Here is a 25,820-nt window from a genome sequence, read left to right on the forward strand (position 1 = left end):
CAATTGGCCCTAGCACAAAGCCCAGTGTCGCCGGCAGATCTCAAGGCAAATTTCAAAATGCATACTTAACCTCTTAGACATCCCACAAAGTGAACTTTGTTTATCGCCGAGCCTCAATTATACTCTACTGCCCTTATGTGATCACCTGCCCAATCACGCTCCAAACTAGAGCTCGCATCTGATGGCTGTGAACAGACAAGTGAAGCCAAGCTCTCAAGGTTGGAAATCCACGACGCGCAAACGCCGCCTCTCATCAATTGTGTACGATCCAGCGAGGGAAAAACTCTCCGTCGAGTCGATTCCGGTTGAAAAGTTAACAGGTAAATGGTATTTCTGAATCTCCTGCATGAAACTTAATAACACTGGGGACATAGGCTACACTCCTGTTGACTGTCCTGGTAGCAACAGCCATGTCGACATTTTTATAGATATTGGGGAAGGCGTCACCAAAACCCTCATTGCGAGAGTTGACCTCTCGAAATTATCTGCTATACTGTTATAGCTTCTATGTCGGAGAAAAAACTGGCCGAAATTGGCACGTGTATATAAACTAAAACACTATGAATTTACATATTTAATACTTTATTATTTGCCTACTATAGTGGGGATTGGGTGAACGTTTCGCTAATCATGTATTTCCACGTAACTCCTCAGCTTCTCGCTCCTTTTTATATTTAGCCTTTTCCCTTTTTACGAAGAAGACTGTTACGGGCGAGGCCTTTATACAAAGAAGACTAGTGGTTCGATTAACTGAATAGAATTCTCTAAGGAGAAAAGAAAGAGAAAAACGGAGAGAAGCGGAACCGTATTCCCTAGAGTGTCCGAGCTCCCTGAATAATGCATAGTTGCTCCGTTAACTCAAATAGGCGCGTCATATAACAAAGGCCCCGGCCTTTATTATATAACTTGGCAAAGGCTTCTAGCCGAGTATATAAATCGGGTTTTAACCTATTATATTACCCCCCTCCTTATCTGCAAACGCCGGCCCTGCAAGTATATAAGCAAAACTTCTTTTTATTAAACTATCTCTTCCTAAGCCTCTAATACTATTATCTCTTTAAATACAGAGCATGGTCTCATATAAAGCATATATAATTTTTCTATTTTATAAGTAGCTTCTTTAAGAGCCCCTAATTATATCTTATATATTTCTTATTAAGAATCCGTTTAATTTCATACTCATTTTCTGTGAGGCGCACACTATAGCAGGGTGCTACGCAAGTAGTCAAGGTAAGGGATGGAATCCAAGGTAAAGTATAGAGTGAAGCGTGGAAGTATAATTGATTCCAAGAACTGGTTCCTATAGATAAACTAATCGATGCCCATTTCCAAAGCTCGCATGCCTCCATATATAGAATCTAGTATTCCGCTGGATGTACGGAAGCACTAGTCCCAATTAGAGAATGCGATCCCATATAAGTACTAGCCCAATTAGGCTACCAAATCCAGCTAGACGCTTGCTATTAATATATACATTACATTTTCATTATTTACAAGTTACGGTTATGGCTATAAGTCGTCTTGAGACTAACTTAATAGCGGGTCTATTACGGCTAGCTAAAGAAGCTTGCTATAGAATATATTATATATTTCTGGAAAGGTATTAAGCCAAAAACTATAGCTTTCTATTATTTTAACTACTATATATTTAATATATTTTATATTAAGATTTTTAGTTAGCTTATTTATTCGGATATTCTAGAGATTAATGTTACAATAAGGTGGTTGTTGCAGTGGTGGTAAAGAGCTTGAATTGAGCTGAAGGCTGTATGCCAGGCTAAAAGCACTGGCTACACGCTAAGTCACGTGCAGTGGCACCACGTGACTGGTGCCACGTAACAATTAAGCTAGACTTTATTTCTAACCTTGAATTCCGGGGCCCAATCTCTTTTCTGATTTATTATTTTTTCTTAAAATCATTAGACTATTACTATTATAGCTTATATATACTCTTATATATTATAAAGCCTATATATAATATTATCTGCTATTTGAATAAATAATAATTTCTTGCTTTTTTTACTAATTTCGTTCTAGAGCTAGAGTATCATAACTCTTGTAATCCGGAGTATACTCTTATATCCTCTTAGTACTTCTCAAGTACGATCCTCACGCTCCAAGACTCCAGCCAGCCTGCAACTCTCTATACGTCTCGGCTACCCACCGAACCCTGGCTTTTTTCCTCAATTGCTCCTATATATTACTGCTTTTGTATATAACGGTATACGCTTGTCAAGTTTCACTCCCGTATAGGGGTCTTATATAATCGTCTTCCATGCACTTGTCCGCGAACACTATCCTCCGAACGTAGCTCGATCCGGGATCTTCCAATTTCATTACTGATTATACGAAGGCGACGGGCGAAAAAAAACCGTCCAAATCCCTTAGCGAGAATTTGCACAATCTTAGCTTTGCGATAAAAAAATTCTCGTAATTATAACTTGAATTTAACTCTAGCAAAATTATTATAAAAGATAGATCTGCTTCTTCTCTATCGCACAAACTAAAAAGTAAAGAGTTTAGACGTTGTATTGAACATTAGTGCAATTTTCTAAAGGTAGCGATTTTGGTGTTCCTCGCGATTTGGCAGGTGGCCGGTTTTTTCGCCCGTCGCCTTCGTAAATCCCCCTTCTCTCCTTACGCCCCTGCTTCGTGCCACCTAGGCTCCTTCTAATTACCCCGTTACTATCGCCGGAGGTTCCAAAGCCTCCAACTAGCGATTCTCTTGGCGTGAACGTTATATATAATTAACCTCGTATAAGACTACTCGTAGGGAATACCCTCGACCTAACGTAATATACGGTTCGACGCGTATCGAGGAGAAATGAATTCGCGAGTATACCTAAAGTAAAGATCCTCTAGTAGTTAATTGTATCGATTTGTTGTGAGCGTCCTCTAAACACATTTATTATTAAAGAATGCTTGGTGCGTGTCTATATATATAGATCTTGTCTGAATCGATATTTTCAGTGCTTGACGCGCGGCATATGAGGAATCGCATCGAATTGTCGTGTTTTCGGTCTCGCAGACCCTGTGGGACTCAATCTTGGCTCTGCAGACTCTCAATCGAGAGCTGCAGGTTCCTAGAGGACACCGCGTACAGGTGTTGAGTCTTCGTCCTCCCTGGTTTCCATTGCTAACCCACAAGTGCGTTTACAGCCTCGATTGTTAATCCATATAATCAAGAAGGTCAAATATGGTGGCTCATATTCCATATTATATAATCTCAACTTCTACAACTTCTGCGTCTTGTAACCAGTTTGCGCCTTTATCTGCTTGACTGAGGAAACCTACGCGCTTAAACGTCCTTCCCTGGACATTTTTGAGAACCAAATACAACCTCTGTGTATTTTGTGTTATCCTGCCCTCTTGGTGCTTTAGGTACCCCACAGTCAAGCAGTGTAAAGTATCGCCAGGCAAAACTTCCTCTGATATTCCTCGGGGGCTAACAATATCCAACACGAGATTATCTCCCGGAGATACAAACCTCTTGGAATTATCAGAAAGTAGCAGAGGTTCTTTGCCCTGGTTTTGAAGCGGTGGAATCTCTGCGAGAGCGCCCTTAACCTGTAATAGTCCTCCATTCACCTGACCAAAAGCATTCTTGCTCAAAAGCGGGCATTTTGCAGAGAGTATAGTAAAACTATCGTCCACTTCTATTGAGCGATCTCTTGAATATTCGATACTCGGTGCTGCGGTTGTGTCATGTATAGGGATAATAGATGCCCATGACCAAGTAGGAATTGTAGCCTTTGGCCCTGAGAGACGACGGCACGTAACATCTGAATTCCTTCTCCACAACAAGCCTTTCCACAGATCTGATAGCCACAAGCCTGCAAGGTATGATGTGTCGAGCGCTTCAGCGAAACGGCAAGCAAGACCGGCCAGTGCAGGGAGGCGGTCACCATCGTGTGTAAGTTTCAGACCAGAATACGCATCTATAATACGATACCATTCATCAAGCATATTCTCAGCCGACCCCAAACCTTTATTGTCGAACTGTAACATCGCAAACGGGGACTTCCAGGTATTTGTAACGTGCCTTGCCATTCCATAGATTTCCTCGTGTACTTCTGGAAATTTAAAGTAGCCACACTCACAGCTGACATCTTCCCGGCATTCCCATATGAGCTCCTCTGAATGGAAGTGCACTGTTCTAGGAGACATTACAGTTTCCTGATAGACCCATGCTCTACTAAGCAAAGGAGCACCTGTTTCAATACCCCCGCGCTTCATACAAATGTTATCGTGGCCGTGCCGAACAGGTTTACGGACAAATGTGTCTGCCACCTCTGGGATGGCTCTCCCTAGTTGAATCTTTTCTCCAGTTGAAAGGTCAGTCTCGGTATTTCCCAATCCAACATTTATCGGTGATCTAGGAAATAGGCAACCACCGCTGCTATTAAGAGAGGCAGTTGCTGCTAGTGTCATAAGAGAATTGAGATACACCTCGGCCATTCCGGCCGACTCTGTCTCCCAATCAGAGCCGCTGTCTTGAATAATACATAGGCTATCAATCCATAAGAATTGTAGGCCGAGTTCGCGAGTAATGAGAATCGCATCCCGGAATGTTTGACCAAGGGCTTCCCAAGATATCTCTTTGTAGTGCTGAAGGAGAGTTTGTGTCGTTGTCTGAACTGGTTGGTGTTCCGTGTTTCCCCAACAATGGCTTAAAGTAATATAATTCGCTCTTTTGCCACTAGATTCAAAAAGGCGAGGCGAAGTAGCTTCAGTTCCCACGTCAATCACACGGGTTGGTAATTGTGGCTTAGTAAGGATATTGCAGCTCCGGTGTAAAGAGTTACAGGCAGCAAGCCTTGTGTTGATGAAGCCTGCACAGTGCTTGACTGAAGGGCGCAATGCTATATGGGTGGTTGGTCGTATATTGCTTAGAGAATTTGATAAGGAAGATGCATCTTTTCAGCAGATTTAGCAAATTGAGGAATAAAACTAAATTCAGGATGCTTACTAGATACCGTGTACACTTCAAGGTGAAGTTCCGATGGTAAACCTTTGGCAATGACTAGTTCAATAGTGAACTTGCGCCTAAGCACAATTTCAACCTTGCAGACTCTTCCAGGCAACAACTCTTCAAACGAAGGTGAATTTCCCCCTACTTTCCGTTTGCAACCCTGCTTGATTGCTCCAAAAACAATATTACAGTAATTGCAATTTTCAGAAGCCTTTAATTTGGCTAGCGTTGTCGTAATCCGCTTCCGTAATTTGCTATATTCATGGAACTGTGGACTGCATTTGCTGTACAATGGAAAATATTTCCAACTAAGGTTTAGGCAAACCTGGCACTCCGCTTGCGAGCACTTGAAGAGATCTGCAGGCGAGGAAGGATGTTGATCATCACATGAGGTGCTCGTGTAGAAACCAGGTACTTGAAATTCCGATACGCACTGATGCTTCCAATTATGCTCTGAAGTACTCTCGATCTCATCCTCGGAGGTATCTGGCTCGGTAGTTGAAACTCTTGCAAGTGTTGCAGATATTGCGTTCAATTCGAATGACGGCCGTCGTCGCGTAAACACTTTCGGCCAACTCAGCTTGGATAATTTCCAATTCCTTCGTAATAATTTCCAACTTTTTGCAGCTGAGTGGCGATTAGGAGAAGTGTTTCTTGAACTCGACTTTAGAATTCTGCTGACGTCTCGCTTCTTTCTGGCTTCGTTCCAGCTAGATTTCAAATCTTCGGGCCATTTTGGGTTCGACTCTGAGTTTGCTGAGATTTTATCTGTCCGGGTCGCTGGGGGGCAGGTCTTCTGTGATGCAGAGATGCATTGATTGTTCGTACCTGAAGTCTCAAGCTTAACAATGTCAGCACTGTTTCTTCAACGGCAATGAAATGAAAGAGCATAAGAAATCCAAACTCCTCACACCAACTATCCTATTTGAACTAGACTCCCAGGTCTCCCTTTCCGCCTTGAAGTTTGCTTGTTCGCAAGCTAGCTGCTCCATAGAATCGGCAAGGCTCCGCTTGGTAGTATTAATTAACATCTCATCTACTCTCAGGCGCTCAAGCCAGTCCTCTTTACTTTGTCTCAATTCATTGATAAGTTCTCTTCCAGATTCCATTAGCGGGATGAGACCCTCGAGGCATCGACTGAGGTTAATCGAGTCCGTCAGGCCTGCCAAGGCTGGGTCTTTCAGTCGATCGAGGATGTTTTCGCAGAACGCTGCGAGTGTTTTCTCTTGTTCCAGGAACCGCGATATTGGTTCGGAGTGCTCCATTATATTTCTTGATAAATCTAGATAATTAATGTTCAGGAAGTCGAAGTCGAACATGTGGAGAGAACAGCCGTGTGGCAGTGTTGCATTGTCTGGTTGGAGTTTGACAACTTGATCATGACAGTTCATCCGGTATACAAACTACAGTGTCCCGGTACACCTAGTTCCAACAGGCACTCATTGGGAAAGTGAAAATGATTAGTAGTTTAGCGACTTTGTTTGTCAGCTACATCGCTTCTCCGGGGTCCAATACATCCACGCCATGGCGTGGATTAATTGGCTGACTACTCGCTCGCATCACCAAAGGGTCCCAATACGTTTACCACCCATGGAGGTTTATAATCTTGCTTAGTCAGCCCAACAAAACCTACCACCCACCACCTTACCACCTTAATATCCAACTTCTTCTTGTGACAGTTAGTGCAAATCGCCTGTGGCGTGACCAAATCGCAAGTCGAATCCGCCAGTCCAGAACTTCGCAAATCGCCATATGGGATTAGGGTTTAGGAGCAGGAAGTTAGTTAGCCAATAGGAGAAAAGGCTAAGGGTTTAGCGAAGAGCGAACGCGTTGAGGAGAGCAGGCGTCCTCTGGGTATTTATTCTGAAGCTCCTTTAGAATCCTCTTGTTTCTAGCAACTTAGTATTCGCAATAAACGGCATTCTAGTCGCAAGTGCTCCTGCATGAGCTCCCTTTGCACTGCCCGTGACAATAGGTGTCATAAGCCATGTGAGCTCCAATATTGTAGCCTGCAGGCACCAAAATCGACATTTGAACCTGGCGCGCCAAGTCACGTGATTAATCTCAAAAGCATTGTGATCGACAAAGACGATCGCCCAGTCACAGGAGGGAATCCGCCGTGGGACATTAAGAGTGCATCCCATACTCCCGTCATATATAATTCTCAAAAGGCAGTGCAACTCTGAACAGGGACACTGTCTGACTACCTACACCGTTTCAGAGGCCGGGGTGATACCTTAAATTAGTCCTACTGGACCCCAATTTAGCTCCGGCTCGTCAGCGAAGCATGAACAGCGCTATAACGAGAGCCGGAATGGGCACCTAGAAGACTAAGGGGGAGCCAAAAAAGGGCCCCCAATGCTTAGTAGTGGGGATCCCGTTTTGGCTCCCGCAAGCCAGTGAAACAATGGCAATGGCAGCCAGCATGGGGGACTCGGCAGGGTTAGAAGACAAAGGGCTAAGAAGCCAATCACATATGCTTTTGGAGTACGCGGATTCCGTACAGTACAATTTAGAGCACACCGACTTTTAACACTGAACCCTAAACTATATGGGCCAACTTCTCCGACACCCAAGTGGCATAAATGTAAGTCTGCAATACTTTATTTAGACCATCTTTCTTGTCTTCAGGTTGCATCCCCTTTTCTTGCTTAATTTGGGGAAGTTAGTGTTCAGTCTAATAGAACTAGGGTTCTCTTTATCGATGGCAAAAGAGTACAAATTTGTCAAACTCGACTTCTCTGCGATCCAACTTCTTCCTCTCCTCCTCGACTATATCGGGAAGCTGTAATATCTGGCTCTCACCGAACTCCCGAGCATTTAAAGCGCCCTCGAAATCTCCCGTCAAATCCAGCACTGTGGCTAAGGCGAAGGAAGTACGTGCGCAGGCCCCGGCCTGTAATTCGCTTTGGCGTAATATCCGAAGAGCTTCGCGGAAGAAGGTGCTGTAGTTGATGGTTTCAGCATGGGCTACATGAGAAAAATTAAACACGTAGGAACTTACATAGCTAAGTCTAAATCCCCCCTCTCTCTCATGATCACCCCTATTTTGTGGTTGGTGAGACCTGTATAGTAGTGTGTCGGCATTTGGGATTGTCGAATCTTGAGACAATCGAACAATTTATCAAAGGCTTTCTCGTGTTTGCCTTGCTTGAGATATGCACTGCCGATGTTGAAGTAGTCGCTTTTAAAAAGGTCAGCAGATTTCATGTGTCGTTAAATCAACATGCTTACATGGCTGCTTTAAGACTTTGTGATCCGTGATTTTTCACAGTTAGCTCGAGGGCCTTTTTACCAACCTCTATTGCTTCGTCCAACTTCCCGACTTCCTGGTAACAGCAACAAATATTGGCAAAATAAAGATCTTTGTTATCTTCGAACGCGGTTGATGCGATCAACTCTTCGAGCAGAGGGAGGGCTTCTTCAGGACGCCCTGCTGATATCAGGGAGTTGGCAATGTTTCCGTCAGATAGCATGATCCAGAGATCATCATATATGTTCCCAGGCCGGGAAACACTTTGTCTGAGGGCTTTAGTCTTCTCGAACCAGTGTAGGCCATGATCTTTGCCATTTTTCTCATATGCTATAGCGCCCCGAGTATTGTAGAGATCAGACGTCAGCCACGCTACGTAATACTTTCCAAATCCAGGGTGTACATTTCTAGTCATAGCTTCCTCTAGTATAGAGCAAGCGCGATCAAGTATGACCTCGGCATCTCTATATTGAGCTCTCTCATAAAGGAACCTAGGGTACGTCAGATAAGCAAACAGCATCAAAGTATAGTTAGCTGAGCTTACCATGTACACCGACGCGCAATCTCACAAAGAAGTATTGGAGGGTCGAGGTTTTCTTTGTACCACAAATATTTCTCTAGCAGAGAAGAAACATGCATGTTGTAGTCTTCACAATCTCGCCACTGATTCCACAACGCGACTCCGTTAATTTGCTCGGGGAAACTGGCATTGAGCAAGAAAACCGCACGTTGGAAGCATTCTGTTTTTCTTGCTGAAGGCATGGCGTTGAGAATCGATGTCTGAACTAAGCGATGGCAAATAAGTCGGTCTTTCAATTGACTCCGCTTTATAAGAGACGCCTGCCTAAGATATGATATTGCTTGTTCTAGGCTGTCCGAGCATTTTTTTTATTAGCGATTATTCATCTGTAACAATATGAAATATGCTCACGTTGCCGGTTCCTCCAACGGACTTGACAGGAGAGCCTGTGGTATCGGCAAATTGAAATCCAAATTATAAGTTCTAAAAAAAATTAGCAAGCCATTTGACTCGTCATCAAGTTTGACTTACTTTCGCTCTCGTAGCTTGGGGTGAAATAATGGTGTGGGGACACCATCAGGGTCCAGGAATGCCACTAGATCAATGAGAAGTCGGGTACTGGAATCCATGAACTCTAGATTGAAAGTAAAGGTAGAGTTAAGAGACCTCTGGTAGGCCTGAGCATCCCAATGGAGACTGGCAGGATTCTGAAAGATGAACTTGCGATCGTATTCGCCATGTACTTCTTGAAACCTTGGAAGTGTCATGCCACGTGAAGCAGTATAGCTTCCAACCAGATCAAGAGCTAGGGGTAAATGTCCTAACGCACTTGCAACATGATCTGCCGAGGCAATATCAGCGCTGTTCGGATCGTAATCTTCTTCGGCATCTTCATAGACGATTTTGATCAAAAATTTACGGCTATCCACATTGCTGAACGGTTGAACTTCTATTTTGAATGCAGGATACAGCCGAGCAACTTCCGTATTCCGTGTCGTGACGATAATAGTCCCCTTGGCACCCTTTGGCCAGTAAGGATTCAATAAGACAGGATCTTCGACATTGTCAAAGACCAGCAACCAGCGCATAGGGCGTATAGCTAGAAACAGGTTTAGCGACCGCTAACACGGGTATGGGCTGGATTTACGAGGGGCATATGAAGCCCCCAAGAAGGGTAGGACTCGCCTTCACGACTGCTAGAATAGAGCCAATCCTTAAATATATCCCGAACCTGGGTCAATTGCTGCATATATTCACCTGCTACTCCCAATGCAAAGGCCGGAGCTGCGAAGGATTCTGCCAGCTTCAATTCTGTTTCACCAGATATCCAGAAAACTGCATTGTAACAGGCCAGATTGCGGTATGCAAATTCAAGGGCAAGTTGAGACTTACCAGAGCCTCCAATGCCATAAAGTCCACAAGCAAGGAGGGTGGAAGGGTGCTGTTGTGGTTGCAGCAGATGAGTGCTTAGGCGTTGCAGCTCGGGTTCGCGGCCGTAAAATTTGGTGTTTCGAATGTGGGGCAGATTCTGAAAGCAGTCTGGTACTGACACCATCCTTAAGGGCTTCACCAATTTCAGCAACTCTTGATGTTCGGATTTTCGTTCTGCTTGGGCAGCAATTGCCGCTTCGATGTCAACCCACGAGCGGAGGTCCTCAAGGCGGTGTAGCCTCGCCTCCGAATTCCGATGGAAAGCTCGACAGGGATATGCCGCTAGGAAGAAGTTCTCTGGGAATCATCAGCTGATCCGCCTTCTTTTTTACTCTACGAACCAAATGAGAGAGACTATCGTATATAGGTGGATAAATTTATACTTATGGCAGAGTTGCTTAGAATAGATACCAAGTCCTGGCAAAGTCCGATGAGCTCTGTATAATACTGAACCAAACCTGTTTTCAAACTCTCCGTGAGCGGTCTGGATCCATACTCTGCTAGGTACAGATGAAAACGTGGCAAACATTTCTCAAATGACTCAAACGCGTTGGCCATGAGGTCGAGTGTATGTCTATGACTAAGAGCAATCTGACGCAGTGTCAGTCAGGACTATGTGAGCAAATTGGTCTGGTAACACACCTCCAAGACGAGAGCCACTGATCCCCAGACCAGGGCGGCAAAGTTTGGGTCAGAGGAAACAAATATCTTGATAATGTTGGAAAAAGAGGTTAATTGTGCTAGGAAAGGATTGACTCGATCTAGGAGCTTCGCAAACCCCCCTGAGCTGTACCTCCGGCGATATTCCTTGGTTGTATTTAAGAGCTCACTTTGTGTAGTTATACTTCGAATACTTCGAATTTGGCTTGGCGTAAGGGATGCCAGGTAGGTGTCTTGCGCCTTGATCCAGGCGCTCTCAGTATCTCGTACCATATCCATAAGTTTTCGTGGAAGCAAGCCGGTGCTCAGTCACAGGGCTGCGGAATCCGAGGCTTGGCGTACGGCCGTCTTGGGGCGGAAACATCTACCTACCTATATTCTAAAACTTTAGTCTGCCTTGCCAACATAGCCTCCTAGAAACGCCACATTTGCCAGCAACAAGCAGCTCAACCCGATGCATTGGGCACATATAGTAGCCCAAGAGTTAGGATATAATAGGTAACATTCAATTATCATTTTACATTGCTCAACCAATATAGAACTAGTCATTATATGGATTATGGGAGTTCTAAGCCTTATTTTTACTACCCAGCGCAAGTTCACTTTCCTCTTTTTATACTAAAATTATAGTAGAGCTTAATAGTAGTTAAGAAAGAGTATATAATCAGCTAAATTAAAGTTAAGATAAGAGTAAAAGAAAAATAACTTAAATAAGAAGCTATTATAATAGTACAAATAATAATAGTTAAGTAATATGTTGTATTGCAACTGCAGGTTGATCACGTGACCACATTTACTGTATTTAGCTCCGGCAATCCGTCCTTATCTTATATTATTACAATATAACCGCATTTTACTGCAACAAATGGTAGCAATGCCTTTCGATTAGACCTCTTAATCACGTTTTCTATTAATGAACAAATCGATCCTTAGCCATCGCTATCCGTACGATAACCACCGCCTGAATCGGAGTCCTCGCCCATTACAGCGACCGGTACTGCCTTCCCGACGCTTCCCGCACCATAAACGACTTCCATATCAACCATGGCGCATATAAGCGTTGCAGTAGCCTCTCCTGCTCTCCCTGATATCGTCTTATTAGAAGGGCTTCATCTGCAGATCTCACTCAGACTTGGTCTGGGAAGCTCTCAATAGCCGCTTGGTAATGCCATTGACTTCTTCTCCAGCTCTAGCAGAGCCTATTTCATCGACTCCTTTGCCTCCCGAGAGCTTCCATTGCCCTGCTCCCCTGCGATCAAACCTCCTGCCGACGAATCGAACCCCTGCATCGACTGCTCTCCTGTCGACGAGCCTCCTTCTGTCGAAGCCGGCGTCACTCTACAGCCTGTACAGCCTGTACAGCCTTGACTGCCCCCTCTGCCGACCTCCTGCCGTCTCTGCGTGCAGACGACCCTTCTCCCCCTCTCCTGCGCTCCCTGCGCTCCCTGCGCCTCGATTATATATATATCGTGGTGTTTAGAAGAGCTTCTGGCTCCTGGTGGTGCTGTTGCTTTGGTGAACTTTAGGGACATGGATAAGGACACGGCGGAATCGCCCGATTAGGAAGGAGACACTGCCTAAAGGCGGCGAACGGCCGAGACTGCGTTTTTGGATGAATTGGCCATCGAGGATGCTAGCAGACCTCTCTTTTTAAGCGGGCATATATCCCATGGCAATTGCATGCTGGTCACGTGAGTTTACATCACGTGACCATTTCCACTATATTTAGCTCCGGCCATTTGCGCAATACCTCACTTCTCTTTCTTATCTTATATTATTATAATATAGCCGCATTTTACTATAATATAATATATAGTTTATGAATTTAAAGCTATTTTATTAAAATTATTAATTAGTAACTTTATATAAGCTTTAGATTTAATTAATAATTTAGTTTAAATAATATCGTTTAATAATAAATCCTTTATAAATAATATAAAAAAAACAGCTTATAATAAAGAAGTCATATAATTATATAAATAAAGAAAATAAAAGCTATTATAATTAGTTAAAGAAATAAAATAATAAAGTATTTTAAAAACATGCTTTTATTTTATTTTATTTAAGTATTATATAATAATTATTTATATAATTCTTATTATATTACTATTATAATTTAGACTTTATATTTTATTTTATTATTTTAAAGTTTTAATAATAAAATATATTAAAAATATATTTCTTAATCTAATATAATCTAATAAGAAAATAATATAATAGAAATAAAAATAGAAAAAGAGATTTAATTATATTAATTAAAGAAGAAAAAAAGAGATTTCAGACTTTTATAAAGCTATAATTTTACTAGTTTATATAATAGTACTATTTTCTATATATAATATTATATAACCTGTTTTTTTAAAAATTTCTTTTAGAATATTTCCTTAAATATATTAGTTTTATATTTCTGCTTTTTTAGCTTTTCTATTTCCAATTACTTTTAGTATCTTTTTAAATCTTTTAATAGCTATCCTAAATAATAGTTTTATTATTTTATTAGCAATTATTTTAGCTATAAAAATATAAGTTATCTGGGCCTTTTATATTTTTATTAAATCCCGAATAAAGTAATAGGCAATTATAAAATATTCGAAATAGTTATAAAGGTAAGGGTTTTTAGCTAGAATAATTACTTTTAAATTATTTTCTAATATATAAACCTTAACTTTATTCTTTTTAATATATTATAATTAGCCTAAATTCCTGAAAATCTATATAATCTATTACTTTTATTTTATATATATAACAAGTATTATATATTCTAACTTATAGCTTAAAATAATTACTAATTATTATTTCTTACTTAATTATAAAATTAGTTCTTTATAAAATATTATAATATATTTCCTAATACTTTTCTAATTAGATTTATTAATAGCCTAATTAGTATTAAAATAAAAAGTAAAATACTTAAACTCTTTTCTAAAACTATAATAAATTTTTTAGTTTAGTATAAATTAAAGATATTTTATTAAATTTTTAAATATATATTTGTAATATTTAATTAAATTATTTATAAATTAAACTAATTTACCAAATATAAATATAATATCCGAATAAGTTAATACTATTATAAATATAAGATATTTAATATTTTACTAGTATTTTCTAAAATAGCTACTTAGAATAACTTATAATTAAATATCGGAATAAATTTCTTTTTATAAAACTTTTATATAATTTTGAAATAATTAAGAACTATTACTAAATATTATTTTTAATTAAAATAAATAATATAATTCTTTTTATTTCTAATAACTTTATAGCCAAGAATTTTAAAGATCTTTTTTAAAGGCTTGGCCTTAAATTTATTAAATAATTAAATAAAAATCTAATTTATATTTAACTTGTTTTCTATAATAATAATATTATTAATATAATAAAAAGCTTAGTACCTCGATTTATATATATAAATACAAATTAACTAAACTTTATATAAAATTCTAATCTTTTATTTTTTTAATAAATTAGTTAATTCTAATTTCAAGTAATTTGCTTTAATTTATATAAGCTTCATAATATTTTAAATATAAATCTATTCTTAATATTTATATTTTAAAAAGGCTATAAGTAAATTTTCTTCTTTAAATTTTCTTTTTTAAATATAATTTTATAAATATATTTTTAATATTAAACTAGTAATATTTTAAGTTCTTTTTAGTTATTATTATTAGAAAAAGTCGAAGTATATTTATTTTTACTATTAAAGTAAAATCTAGTTATAGTTTTTATCTTTAATTTATATAAATTCTTATATAATTAATTATATTTTATATTATTTAATTTCTTTATTAATAATAAGTTTAATATTAAAAATCTATTTATAATTAATTAAATTAGCCTTTTCTAAAAAAAGAATTTCTTTTTAAAAGTTATTTTCTAGTAATTAAATTATTTTATTTATAATTACTTGCTTTTAAAACTTGTTATATATAAAGTTATTTATTACCTTTTTATAAAATATTAAAATTAGAATTCTAGTTTTTACTTTTATTATAAGTATATAATTAAAAATTTCTTTTATTACTAGCTAGTTATTTAATATTATTTGGTTTTTATTTTAAAAATAAATAATTATAGAATAATATTTATATAAAGTTAGTAAAATTATTATTATTTAGAAATAGGAAATATAATATTATAGTATTAATATATAATTCCTAAATCTGCTAAGCCTAATAAGGTCTAGTCTACTAGTCGAATTACTTATAGAATATAAAATTATATAACTATATTCTATATCTTATATCTTATTACTTATATCCCGTATTTTATATCCCGTAATTATATATATAACTTCTAACTTCTAACTTCTATAATATTTTTCTATTCTATATATTTATTTCCCGCCCTATTTATATTTAATCTATTTCTCTATATCTAATTATATAATATTTGTATTAATTAGGTACTTAAAGGCATTTATTGGCTTCGATTTTCCCTTAATCTATTTAATTTCTGTAATCTCTTATTATTTATATATTTAATAGAAATATATTATATTAATTATTAGATACTTTTTTCGAATAGTTCCTAATTTAAATAAAATATTTATATAATAATTTCGAATTCATATAAACTACTAGTAATAGTTCTATTTCTAGTATTATATTAATTATAAATTTAACTAAAATATTTATATTAAAGCTATAAGCCATATTATAAAGTTCTGAAGCTAAAATACTTCTAGTTACTCTTTTATATTTAGTAAAGAACTAGTAAATAATATTAGTATATCTAGTTCCGTCTACTAAAATTAGAATATATCCGATTTAGAAAGAGAAATCTCTATTATTTATAAATAAAGCATTTGTAAAAACAATTAAATATAAGGATTTCTTTATTAGCTTTACGAATTTTAGTCTCTTAATAATATTCTCAATTTGCTATTAAATATATTTATTAAATGCCTTTATATTAGTTTCTAAAGATTTAATAGCTTAAATAGTAATTAATAGGTTATATAAAGCTTCTGGTTAATAGACTAATATAATATATACTTTTTTAGTATATTAGGTAATATATTAGTTCTTAATAAAAAGATTTTAATAAATAGTATTTCTATTATTTATAATAATAGTATTTTTTATAAAAATAGTTCGGAGGTTTTTATACTAGTATTTCTATATAAGAGTAATTCCAGTAGTATTTATATAAAAAATACCTTTATTAAATTTGAGATTATAATTAAAAGTAAGATATTTATATTTTTTGGTTAAGAATTTAGCCTTTTAGAGCTTTAGTTACTTTGCCTTTATAAAATTATTAGTTTAAAGGCTAATAATTCCGAAGAATTATATACTATAAAAAAGGCAAGGGTTATAAATTAACTATTCTATAAAAAGCTTATTAATATAATAGAAATAGTAAGTCTTAAACTAATAATTCCCGGCTTCTGGTATATTATATAGTAGTTTCACGACTTTTAGAATAGAATTATTTTTCAGATTTAGTTCTTTAATAAGCTTACAAAATGGGTTAATATAAAAATTGCAATTAAATAAAATTATTAATTAGATATAAGTTTATAAAATATTATATAAATATAATTCTATAGTATTTATTATTATAGTAGTAATATTAAGAATAATTCTCTAGCTAATATATTAAATAATAGGCAATTATATTAATATTACATATTTCTTACTATTATTATAAGCTTAAATAACTAGTTTCGACTTTTTAAACTTTCTTTTTATATTCTTATTCTTGATTTTATTAATAGACCGGAAATTGAAAATATGTATTTTCTTTAGTATTTAAAATCTGGAAATAATTTTAAATATATCTTTTTTTAAAAAACTAGTAATTTCAACTTAATAGAAGTCCTTATATAGGTTATTATTTTATAGAAATACTATAAAATCCGGGTTCTTATAAGAGTATCTTTTATTATACTTTAGTAGAATAGCAGGAATAATAAAAGAAATTATATCTATATTACTTTTAATTTTACTATAGAATTCGGAAACAGTTTTAGGTTTGAGGCTATTAATAATAATTTTAATATTTCCTATATAAAATGGCTTTATAAAGATTAAATAAAAGGTAGTATTACTATATAATAAAGCTAGTATATAGTCTTTTCTATTAATAGCTACTAGCTTATATAGCCTATTCCAATTACTAGATTAACTAGTATTTCCTTTATATTATATAAGAATATCCGAATTCAAGAGAAGTTTATAAATATTAGTAATATTAGAACTATTTCGGGTATTTAGGGCATTTGTAATTTAATATCTAGCTTAAAGCTTCTGAATTTCTATTATTACTTTTTTAGATATTACTAATTACTATAATTTAATTAATAATAAAATATTATATTTAGTTATTTGAAATAAAGTATTATAAATCAAAAGAGTTAGAATAATATTATTGAATTTAGTAGAATTATTAATAGCTTTAAAAGCTATTTAAAATATAGTATTTTTATTAATTCTATTAATTTCGGCTATAATAATAAAATAAATATATTAAATCGGGCTATAGTAGTATTTTATAATTCCGACGGAATTATAAGCTTTTATAGAAACGATTTTAATATTAGTTTCTATAATATTTATAAGCTAAGTGAATTTCTTATTAGTAAATTGCTTTTTAATATCTGCTATAATTTAATTAAAAGGGCCTAAATAGATATTAATCTAATATTACTTTAGGGCGTTTTAAATATATAATATATTAATATTTTAAAGCTATTAGCTAGCTTAATATCGAGTGCCTTTATTAATAATATAGAATATAAGCTTACCGGAAATATAGAAAATATTAATAATAATAGAATAGTTAAAACTAATATTATTTTTTAGATTAAACTTGAATTATTCCAGTAATTATCCGAATTTCTAGTATTACTTATAGTATTTTATAAAGTATTTAAAGGCTTCTATATTAATATTATAGCCTGCTTATTCTAGTATATTTCGGAACTTATTAATAAATAAATAACTAAAATAGTAATATAGATATTATAATTTGACCTCTATAAAAAAATAGGAATTATAAAAAAATAATTCGGAAATAAAGCTTTATAATATAGGATTTTAAAATAGGAAAAAGTATTTAAAATATTATATTATAGATATAAAGTATCTAATAGAAATAATAAGATAATTAGTAAAATTATTAAAATAGATTTTTAGCTTATTTATATTAGCTAAGCTAAATAGAAATAAAGTCTTTATAGGTATAATATAGAATTATATTTGTTTAATTAGTGTTTTTATTATTATAGATCTAATAAAGAATATAAATCTAATACTAAACTAGATATTAATTTAACTTTTAGTAATTTTATTAAATTAGATACTATTATTAGTATATTATAAAGCTTGGAATTAGTTAGAACTAGTAATTGAGAATCTAAAGGCTCTGGTATTAATTATAATTCTATAAAAGTAATAAATATTATATTTTAATATATTATTAATTATAAATATCTGGGTGTTTTTTATCTATTTAATAAACTCTAAGATATAGTTTTTGCCTATTATCTAGTATATAAGGGAAAAAGAAATGAGATTATTTATAAGAGTATTAGTTATAGAAATAGCAAAAGCGGAAGTAATAGAAGCGGCTAAAAAGCTCTTAATAGAAGTGAAATAGAAATCTAAATAATGTTTTTTTTGTCTATTTCTATTAGTAAAGCTTTAAAAGTATTATTTACTAATTTGTTTTTACTATTCTTATTATTCTTTTCTCTTTTAAATTTAGTAATATATTATATATAAGTATTACTAAAATATTTATTAAAATTACAAGTATTTCGAAATCTAAATTAGTAAATATTTCTATTCTTAAATTAAGCTTTTTTAGTCTTTTATTTCTTTAATATATATTTCTATAAGTAATATTTGGGTCTTTTATATATAAAATACAATTTCGGAATATAATTATTATAATTATAAGACTTGAAATAATTATTACGGGTTTCGAAATTATAACTAGATTCGTATTAATAATTTCTGAATAAATAATAGCTTAGAAGGTTTTGAGAATAGTATTATTAATTAATAAAGAGAATCTCGGTATTAATCTATTATTTCTTTTTATAAGTAGTAATAGATAATTAGAGCTTATTAATAAATTAGCCGAAATTAAAAAAAGAATCCGAGATTATATATTAGTATACTAGTATATTTTAATAGGAAATAATAATTTTATTATATAGGAATTCGGTATTTTATAGGATAGATACTAGTCTATATTACAATTTATATAAGTTATTAATTAGTAATTAGACGAGTTTAAATGTTTTTTTTTAGAGTATTAAGCTATTATAATTACTATTATAATAGTATTTTACTTATTTAAATTTCGATATTAGAAATTAGAGCTTTTAAAAAGGCTGCAAATATTTATATAAGCCTTTTTATATATATATTAAGAGAGCTAATTATTATAAAAGTAATCTTATACTAGTTTTTTTAATATAATAGGGAAAGTTTTTACTAATACCTCTTATAGAAGCTTTATATATTAATAGATATCGAGGAAAATAGCGAGTTTTTAATCGAAATTATAATTAGTTCTATTATATTTTTGTATTTTAATATATATCTTTACTATTTTTCTAATTAGCTTTATAATAAGAGAGCTATTTAAAGAGCTATTTAAAAGTAATAGTAATAGTAAAATATTATTAGTTTTGGCTCTTTATAGTCCGGTATTAGTAAAAGTAATTATAGATAGTAAAGAAATAATAAATAATAAAGAAATATAAATAATAATTAGTTTAATATATTAATTTTTCATAATACTATTATTTAGGAATATATATAATAAGATAATAGGGCCTGCTTTAAGATCTAGTCTAATAGTAATAATATTAGCTATAATTCAAATATATTATTCTTTTTCTTAAATAATATTAGCTAAGAACTATATAATAGTAAGTTTCTTATTATTTTATTTAATATAAATACTACTATATTATAAAGCAGCTTATAATTAATATAGAATATATTAATTTAGTTAATTAAGTATTTCGAGATTGAAATTACTAAAATTATTCTTAAATAATTCCCAGAGATTATTATTAGTTAACTTCTCTATCTTATACTAGAATAGTTTTCTTATTACTATAGATAATTAAATTAATATCACCTTTCTACTTCTTTATCTATATATATCTATTCTATAGTTCTACTATACCGAATTTCTAGGGCCAAGCCCTTCTTAATATATATATGATTTATAGTAAGAGAGGTTTAAAGATAAGATAGTTTATAGTAAATTTATAGAAAGGGTTTAATAATAAAGGTATCCAGATATCCAGATATCTAATAGAGATACCAGATATCTAGTTTAGATACCTGATTTAGATACCAGATATTTAGTTTAAATGTCTGATTCAGATACCAGATATCTAGTTTAGATGCCTGATTAAGATACCAGATATCCAGATATCTAAAAGTATTAAGAATATTAAAGTAAATATTTTATTCTTAAATATTTTGTCTATAATGAAAAATTTAAGAAATAAAATATTATAATTCCGGGAGGGTCTAAAGCTTTAAAGAGCTTTAAGGGCATATATAGAGTATATATTCCGGTGAGAGAATTCCGTAAATACAAGTATTATATAAGTAGAAAAGATAGTTTCTAAAAAAGTAGTTTTAGGGCTAAAAAAAGTTAGTTTTAAAAGATAATAAAAAGTTAAATAGATAGATAATTAAATAGCTAACTATTTATTAATTAGTAAAAACTAGAGTTTTCTTTCTTTAGGCTACCGGATGCTTTTTTATAAAGTTAATAAGTAATTTCCTCCTTTAATAAAGTTATTATTAGTTCTTAGTAAGAGCTAGCTATTTTCTTATTTAAGCTATTAAATGCTTTTTTATAGAGTTAATAAATAATTCCCCTCTTTAATATAGACTAGTTTAATTTTATTATAGGCTACTAGATATTTCTTTAGCTTAAAAGATTCTATTTTCTAATCTATATATATAAACTAATTAGTATTAGTTTACTAGTAATATATAGTATTATTATATAGGCATGAAATACTAGTTATATTAAGTTAGTAAAGTTATTATTATTTCGAAATAGGAATTATAGTATTATAGTATTAATATATAATCCCTAAATTTACTAAGCCTAAAGGAGTCTAGTTTACTAGTTAAGTTACTTATAGAATACGAGATTATATAACTATATCCCGTATCTTATATTCTATTATCTATATCCCGTATCCTATATCCCGTAATTACGCACGTGACTCTTAAAGAAATAGCTATACTAATAATTAAATTATTAAAAAAAGTATTAGCTTTTTTTATTGTTTTTTCTTTTTATATTATTTTTTTTCTTTTTATATTCTACTTATAAGAATTAATTAAAGAAAAAAAAGAAGAAAAAAAGAAAAATATAAATAAATTTATATTTATTTCTTATAAATATTTAATTAAAATATTTTTTTATAAAAAAAAGTAATATTAATAAATATAAAGCTTTTCTTAATAATAAAAATAGCTTATAAAAAGAAATTAAGAAATTTCTTAATTATATTAAGCTATTTTAATTTTAATAGCTTAAAAGCTTTAGCTTAAGCTCTTTTTTATAATTCTAGTAATATTTTTTTATTATAAGCCTTAAATTAAAGAATATAATAAATATATTATATTAGCTATTTTATTTTATTATTTATTAATATTAGCGTTTTTATAAAAGTCTTAAAAGCTATTATATAATCTAATAATTTCTAAATATAAATAATAATATTATATATTTATTAAATAAACTTAAAAGCTTAAACTTAATTTTAATTATTTCCTTATTTATTAGCTTTTTTTTATTTTATTTTAGTTATTATATAACTTAAAATTTTAATAAAAAAGCTTATATAATAAAATTAATAAAATTACTAATATAATAAATTTATTTTTCTTATATATTTTATTTTATAACTTTATTAAAAAAGCTTAAATATATTAATAAAGAATATTATTTAAAGAAATATTATTAATAATTATTATTTTAGGCTTTTATATAATATTATAATTCTTAAAAATAAAATAAAAGATAAAGAATTAATTTTTTTTATTATAATTAAATGTTTTTTAAAAAGTAAAAAATAAAAAAGTTTTTTATTTCTTGTATTTTATATAATAAAATATATATAAATTATTAAGAAAAGTTATTAATTAAAGAAATTATTATAGTTATATATTATATTCTTATATAGTAAAATAGCTAATAAGGCTTTTAATTTTATTATTATATCTTTTAATTTATTTATTTATATAATAAAGCTATTTCCTTATATATATATATATATATATATATATTAGTTTAAATAACTTATAATAGAAATTTAAATATTAAAAGAAATATAATTAAATAAAGTTATTAATTAAAGAGTATTTTATATAATAATTCTATTCTTTTTTTAAACTTTAAAATAAGAAAATATAATTTTACTTTTATAAGCTCGATTTATAATTTAATAAAAATATATAACTTTAGTTATTTAATAAAAATAAAAAAACAAGATTTATATAATAATTAAATAAATTAAAGCTTTAATAATAATTCTTATATTAAAACAAGCTATATAAACTTTATTATTAAACTCTTTTATTTTATTACTTTTCTTAATTCAAATTTATATTAAAGTTATTTAAATTATTTATTTATAATAATTTAGCTTTTACTTTTAGCTTTTAATATAATAATCCGCTTATAATAATACTAGCTAAAGTTATATAAAAGTAATTAATACTTAACTAGTTTTATTTAGAAAGCTAGTATTTTAGTAATATTAGTTAATAGTTTTTTTCTTTTACTTTCTTTTTCTCTTTCTTTTTTTCTTTCTTCTTTTTCTTTCTCTCTTCTCTTTTCTTTCTTTTACTCTTTTTTTTCTTTTTCTTTTTCTCTTTAGATTTATTTTTTATAAAATAGAAATAGAAATCTTTAAGCTTTAATTACTATTCTAGCTTTATTATTATATTATATAAAACTTATTTAACTCGGCTTATAAAAGAAATATAATATTTTTAATAAAAACTTGTATTTATTTTTTAAAAAATAAAGATAAAATACTATTCTTAATATTTAGTAATTTTCTAGAACTTAAAAGAAAAAGAAATAACTTATATCTTTATAATCTAGTTAATTTCGAAGTTTAATATTTAACTAGAGTAAATAATACTTTCTTAATATTAATAAAAATAAAAGAACCGGTATTTCCTTTTCCTTTAATAATTAGTAGTTTTTAATTTGAAATAAGAGATATAATAATTAATTTCGGGTTCCTGATTTAAAATAAAAGAAATTATTTAAATAAGATTATCCGGTTAATTTTTTATTAGTAAATAACTTTTAGATTATTTTATACTAGCAAATTGCCTTCTAGCTATATATAATATCCTCTAACTAATTCTATTTTAAGAAAACAATATTCTTTTACTAATAATTTGTTTTCTTTTACTAATAAGAGAAATGAGAAGTCAGGCTCTAAATCAGGCTTTAAGAAAATTGAAAGCTAGTAAAATTCTAATAACTCTAGCTTTATAAACGTTTTTATAAATGATTTTATAAACGATTTTGGTTTTGGGGCTAGTTTTAAGGCCTTAAAAAAAGATAATTATATATCGAATAGTAATTATTAAAAGCTAGCTATTTTAAGAATTTTATTAATACTTTAATTTCTCTATATACTTAAATAAATTCATTTAAATTTGGTTTTCGAGAAAAGAAGGAAAAGTAATATAATAGTAGCTATTACTTAATTAGTTTTATCTAACTAGTCGGTATTTTAGTAATTTTAGTAACTTTAGTTAGTATTTCTTTTATTTTATTTTCTTTTTCTTTTACTTTTTTTTTTTAGCTTTATATTTATAAAACAAGAAATAAAAATCTTTAAGCTCTAATTATTACTTTAGCTCTATTATTATATTAGTAATAATAGCTCAAGTAATTTATTATATTTTTTAATATTCGAATATTATAAAACTTAGTTTTGTAATAAATATAATAAAAAACGTCTTATTTAAGATTATTTAAAATAAGAAAATTAGAAAATTACTAATAAAGTACTTTTAATAGTAATATATCTAAAGTCCTTAATATAGAATTTATTAAAGCTAATTATATAAATAATAAATTTAATTTAAATAAAAAAGATATTTTAAAGATATCTTTAAATAAAATTAATATATAAAATAAAGAAAATAAAGAAGGAAAAAAGAAAGAAAAAAGAAGAAAAAAGTATAAATTAAAAGTAATATAATAATTATTTAGTAATTAATTAGTAAACTTAACTTTTATATATATTTTAATAAAATAATACTTTTTCATATATTAGTAAATAAATTTAAAAGGGCTTAAAAAAGAAAATATTATAAAATAAAAACTATAATAAAATAATAAAAATAGAAATATATTTAATAAAGCAAGAATAATATATAACTTTTAAAGAATTTAATTAATTAATTAATATAAAATAAAGTAATTTAAATTACAAAAAAGTCTAGCTTTTTTATATATTACTTTTAAGTTATATAATAATAAACAAGTTTATAATTCTATAACTATTATATAAAAACTATAATAGCAAGAATAAAGTAATAAAATAAGGCTTAAAAGATTTAAGATTTTAATATTTTATAGAATTTAAAGCTAAGGAGAAAAGAAGTGAGGTGTGGTAGTAGATAGGTAAGTACGGCCAAGACTACTAAAATGCCGAGCTTGGTTTGGAACCCGAGCTTGATTTGAACTTTAGCTTGAAATCTTAGCTAAAACTAACTTATAGTATTTATATAATACTAACTATTATAAAAACTATTAAAATAATATAATTTTTATAAAATATAACTTGCTATATTATAATATTTTATACTATAAGTATATTAGTAATTCGCAAAAGATAAATATAAAAGAGGGAGTTTAAATACTTCTAAGAATTATAATTATAAAAAAATAAAAAATAAAAATTATATCTAAAGAATTAAATAAAAGAAGTTTTTATAAGATAAAATACATACTTTAGTCGTGAGGCAAGCAGCGATTAATAGCCTTATTATAGAATTTAAAGGAGGGAATAAATTTCATAAATAATACTTTTATTTTAGTGTGATTTACTATAGTGGGGGGTGGGGGGGGGAGGCACTTCAGTGGGGTAAATTCGCTTGCACAACTAGGAAAAAATGAACGGTTTTTTTCGCCTGTTGCTTTTATACTTAATGAGACACTTGGTTTTGCGAGATACTTACTTTCCCCGACTATAAGCAAAGCGAGCAAATACAAACTGACTATTAGGCTAAGACTAGCGCCTTAAGAATATACTTCTTAAGTAATTACGAGAGTAATGGAGGAACGTGCTTCTTACCTGCCTTACGTGCGCGCGCCGGGGGCTGAAATATAACCAAAAAGAAAAGCCTTATTTCACGATAAAATTACAAAAACTGGCCTCCTTAAGAGAGGAAGAAGGGGACTAAAAGGGAAATAAATTTTCAATTATATAAGCACCCTTTTAGAGCAGCCCTAAAAGAGTACTAGCATATATTTAAAGGAGAGTTAACTTTTGTCGTGTATAAAAATTACTACTTTGGCGAATAATTCTGGTTTCGGAATGCTATGCGAGTTAAATAAGGGGATTTATAGGTGTTTGTAGGGGCTCTTATATATTGAACCTATTAATAAGGAGTAAAACACTAGTCATATATACTAAAAATAACACCCATTCTGTTCTCTTTATTCGATTCGTTCTATTACTTCGCTTCCGAAGTCATGGTGTCATTTATTGAGGACGGAGTAGATATCTAGGCAAAAATATTTGCAGATATGCTAAGAACCCTAGTGTTTGGGGACAGCAGACCCCCCACCAGAAGGACCGCCGCATCCACCACCACTACCACTCCCACTACCTCCCCCTCCTCCACTCCCACCATTCCCACCACCCCCGCCGCCACCGCCTCCATTGCCACCTCCCGATGACATGTCCGACATCTTCACCTGGCTAATTGTCAGATCTTGCTCAC

At 31.1% G+C, this 25,820-nt stretch overlaps 3 protein-coding genes across 3 annotated transcripts; 1 reads left to right on the top strand and 2 right to left on the bottom strand.

Moving 5' to 3' along the window:
* The first annotated feature begins 122 nt into the window (after positions 1-122).
* K444DRAFT_623024 (uncharacterized protein) lies at positions 123-551 on the top strand. Its single transcript, XM_024882216.1, has 2 exons — positions 123-320; positions 375-551. Exons 1-2 carry the CDS (start codon positions 182-184, stop codon positions 500-502), a joined length of 267 nt encoding a protein of 88 aa, XP_024726375.1. The 5' UTR covers positions 123-181; the 3' UTR covers positions 503-551.
* A 3,166-nt stretch (positions 552-3,717) lies between these two features.
* Positions 3,718-4,806, bottom strand: K444DRAFT_481087 (HET-domain-containing protein; the record flags this gene model as incomplete). The annotated part of the gene is made up of 2 exons (XM_024872998.1): positions 3,718-4,307; positions 4,395-4,806. Coding segments are annotated over 2 exons (1,002 nt in total), but the record flags the coding sequence as incomplete, so codon positions are not given.
* A 2,666-nt stretch (positions 4,807-7,472) lies between these two features.
* Positions 7,473-11,109, bottom strand: K444DRAFT_605690 (uncharacterized protein; the record flags this gene model as incomplete). The annotated part of the gene is made up of 9 exons (XM_024878870.1): positions 7,473-7,917; positions 7,977-8,156; positions 8,207-8,716; positions 8,770-9,096; positions 9,157-9,228; positions 9,277-9,844; positions 9,931-10,473; positions 10,560-10,707; positions 10,819-11,109. The coding sequence occupies 9 exons, from the start codon at positions 11,107-11,109 to the stop codon at positions 7,671-7,673; spliced, it is 2,886 nt and encodes a 961-aa protein (XP_024726377.1). The 3' UTR covers positions 7,473-7,670.
* Between the last annotated feature and the right edge of the window lie 14,711 nt (positions 11,110-25,820).

This window comes from Hyaloscypha bicolor (assembly GCF_002865645.1).
Source record: "Hyaloscypha bicolor E unplaced genomic scaffold K444scaffold_191, whole genome shotgun sequence".
Classification (NCBI taxonomy): domain Eukaryota; kingdom Fungi; phylum Ascomycota; class Leotiomycetes; order Helotiales; family Hyaloscyphaceae; genus Hyaloscypha; species Hyaloscypha bicolor.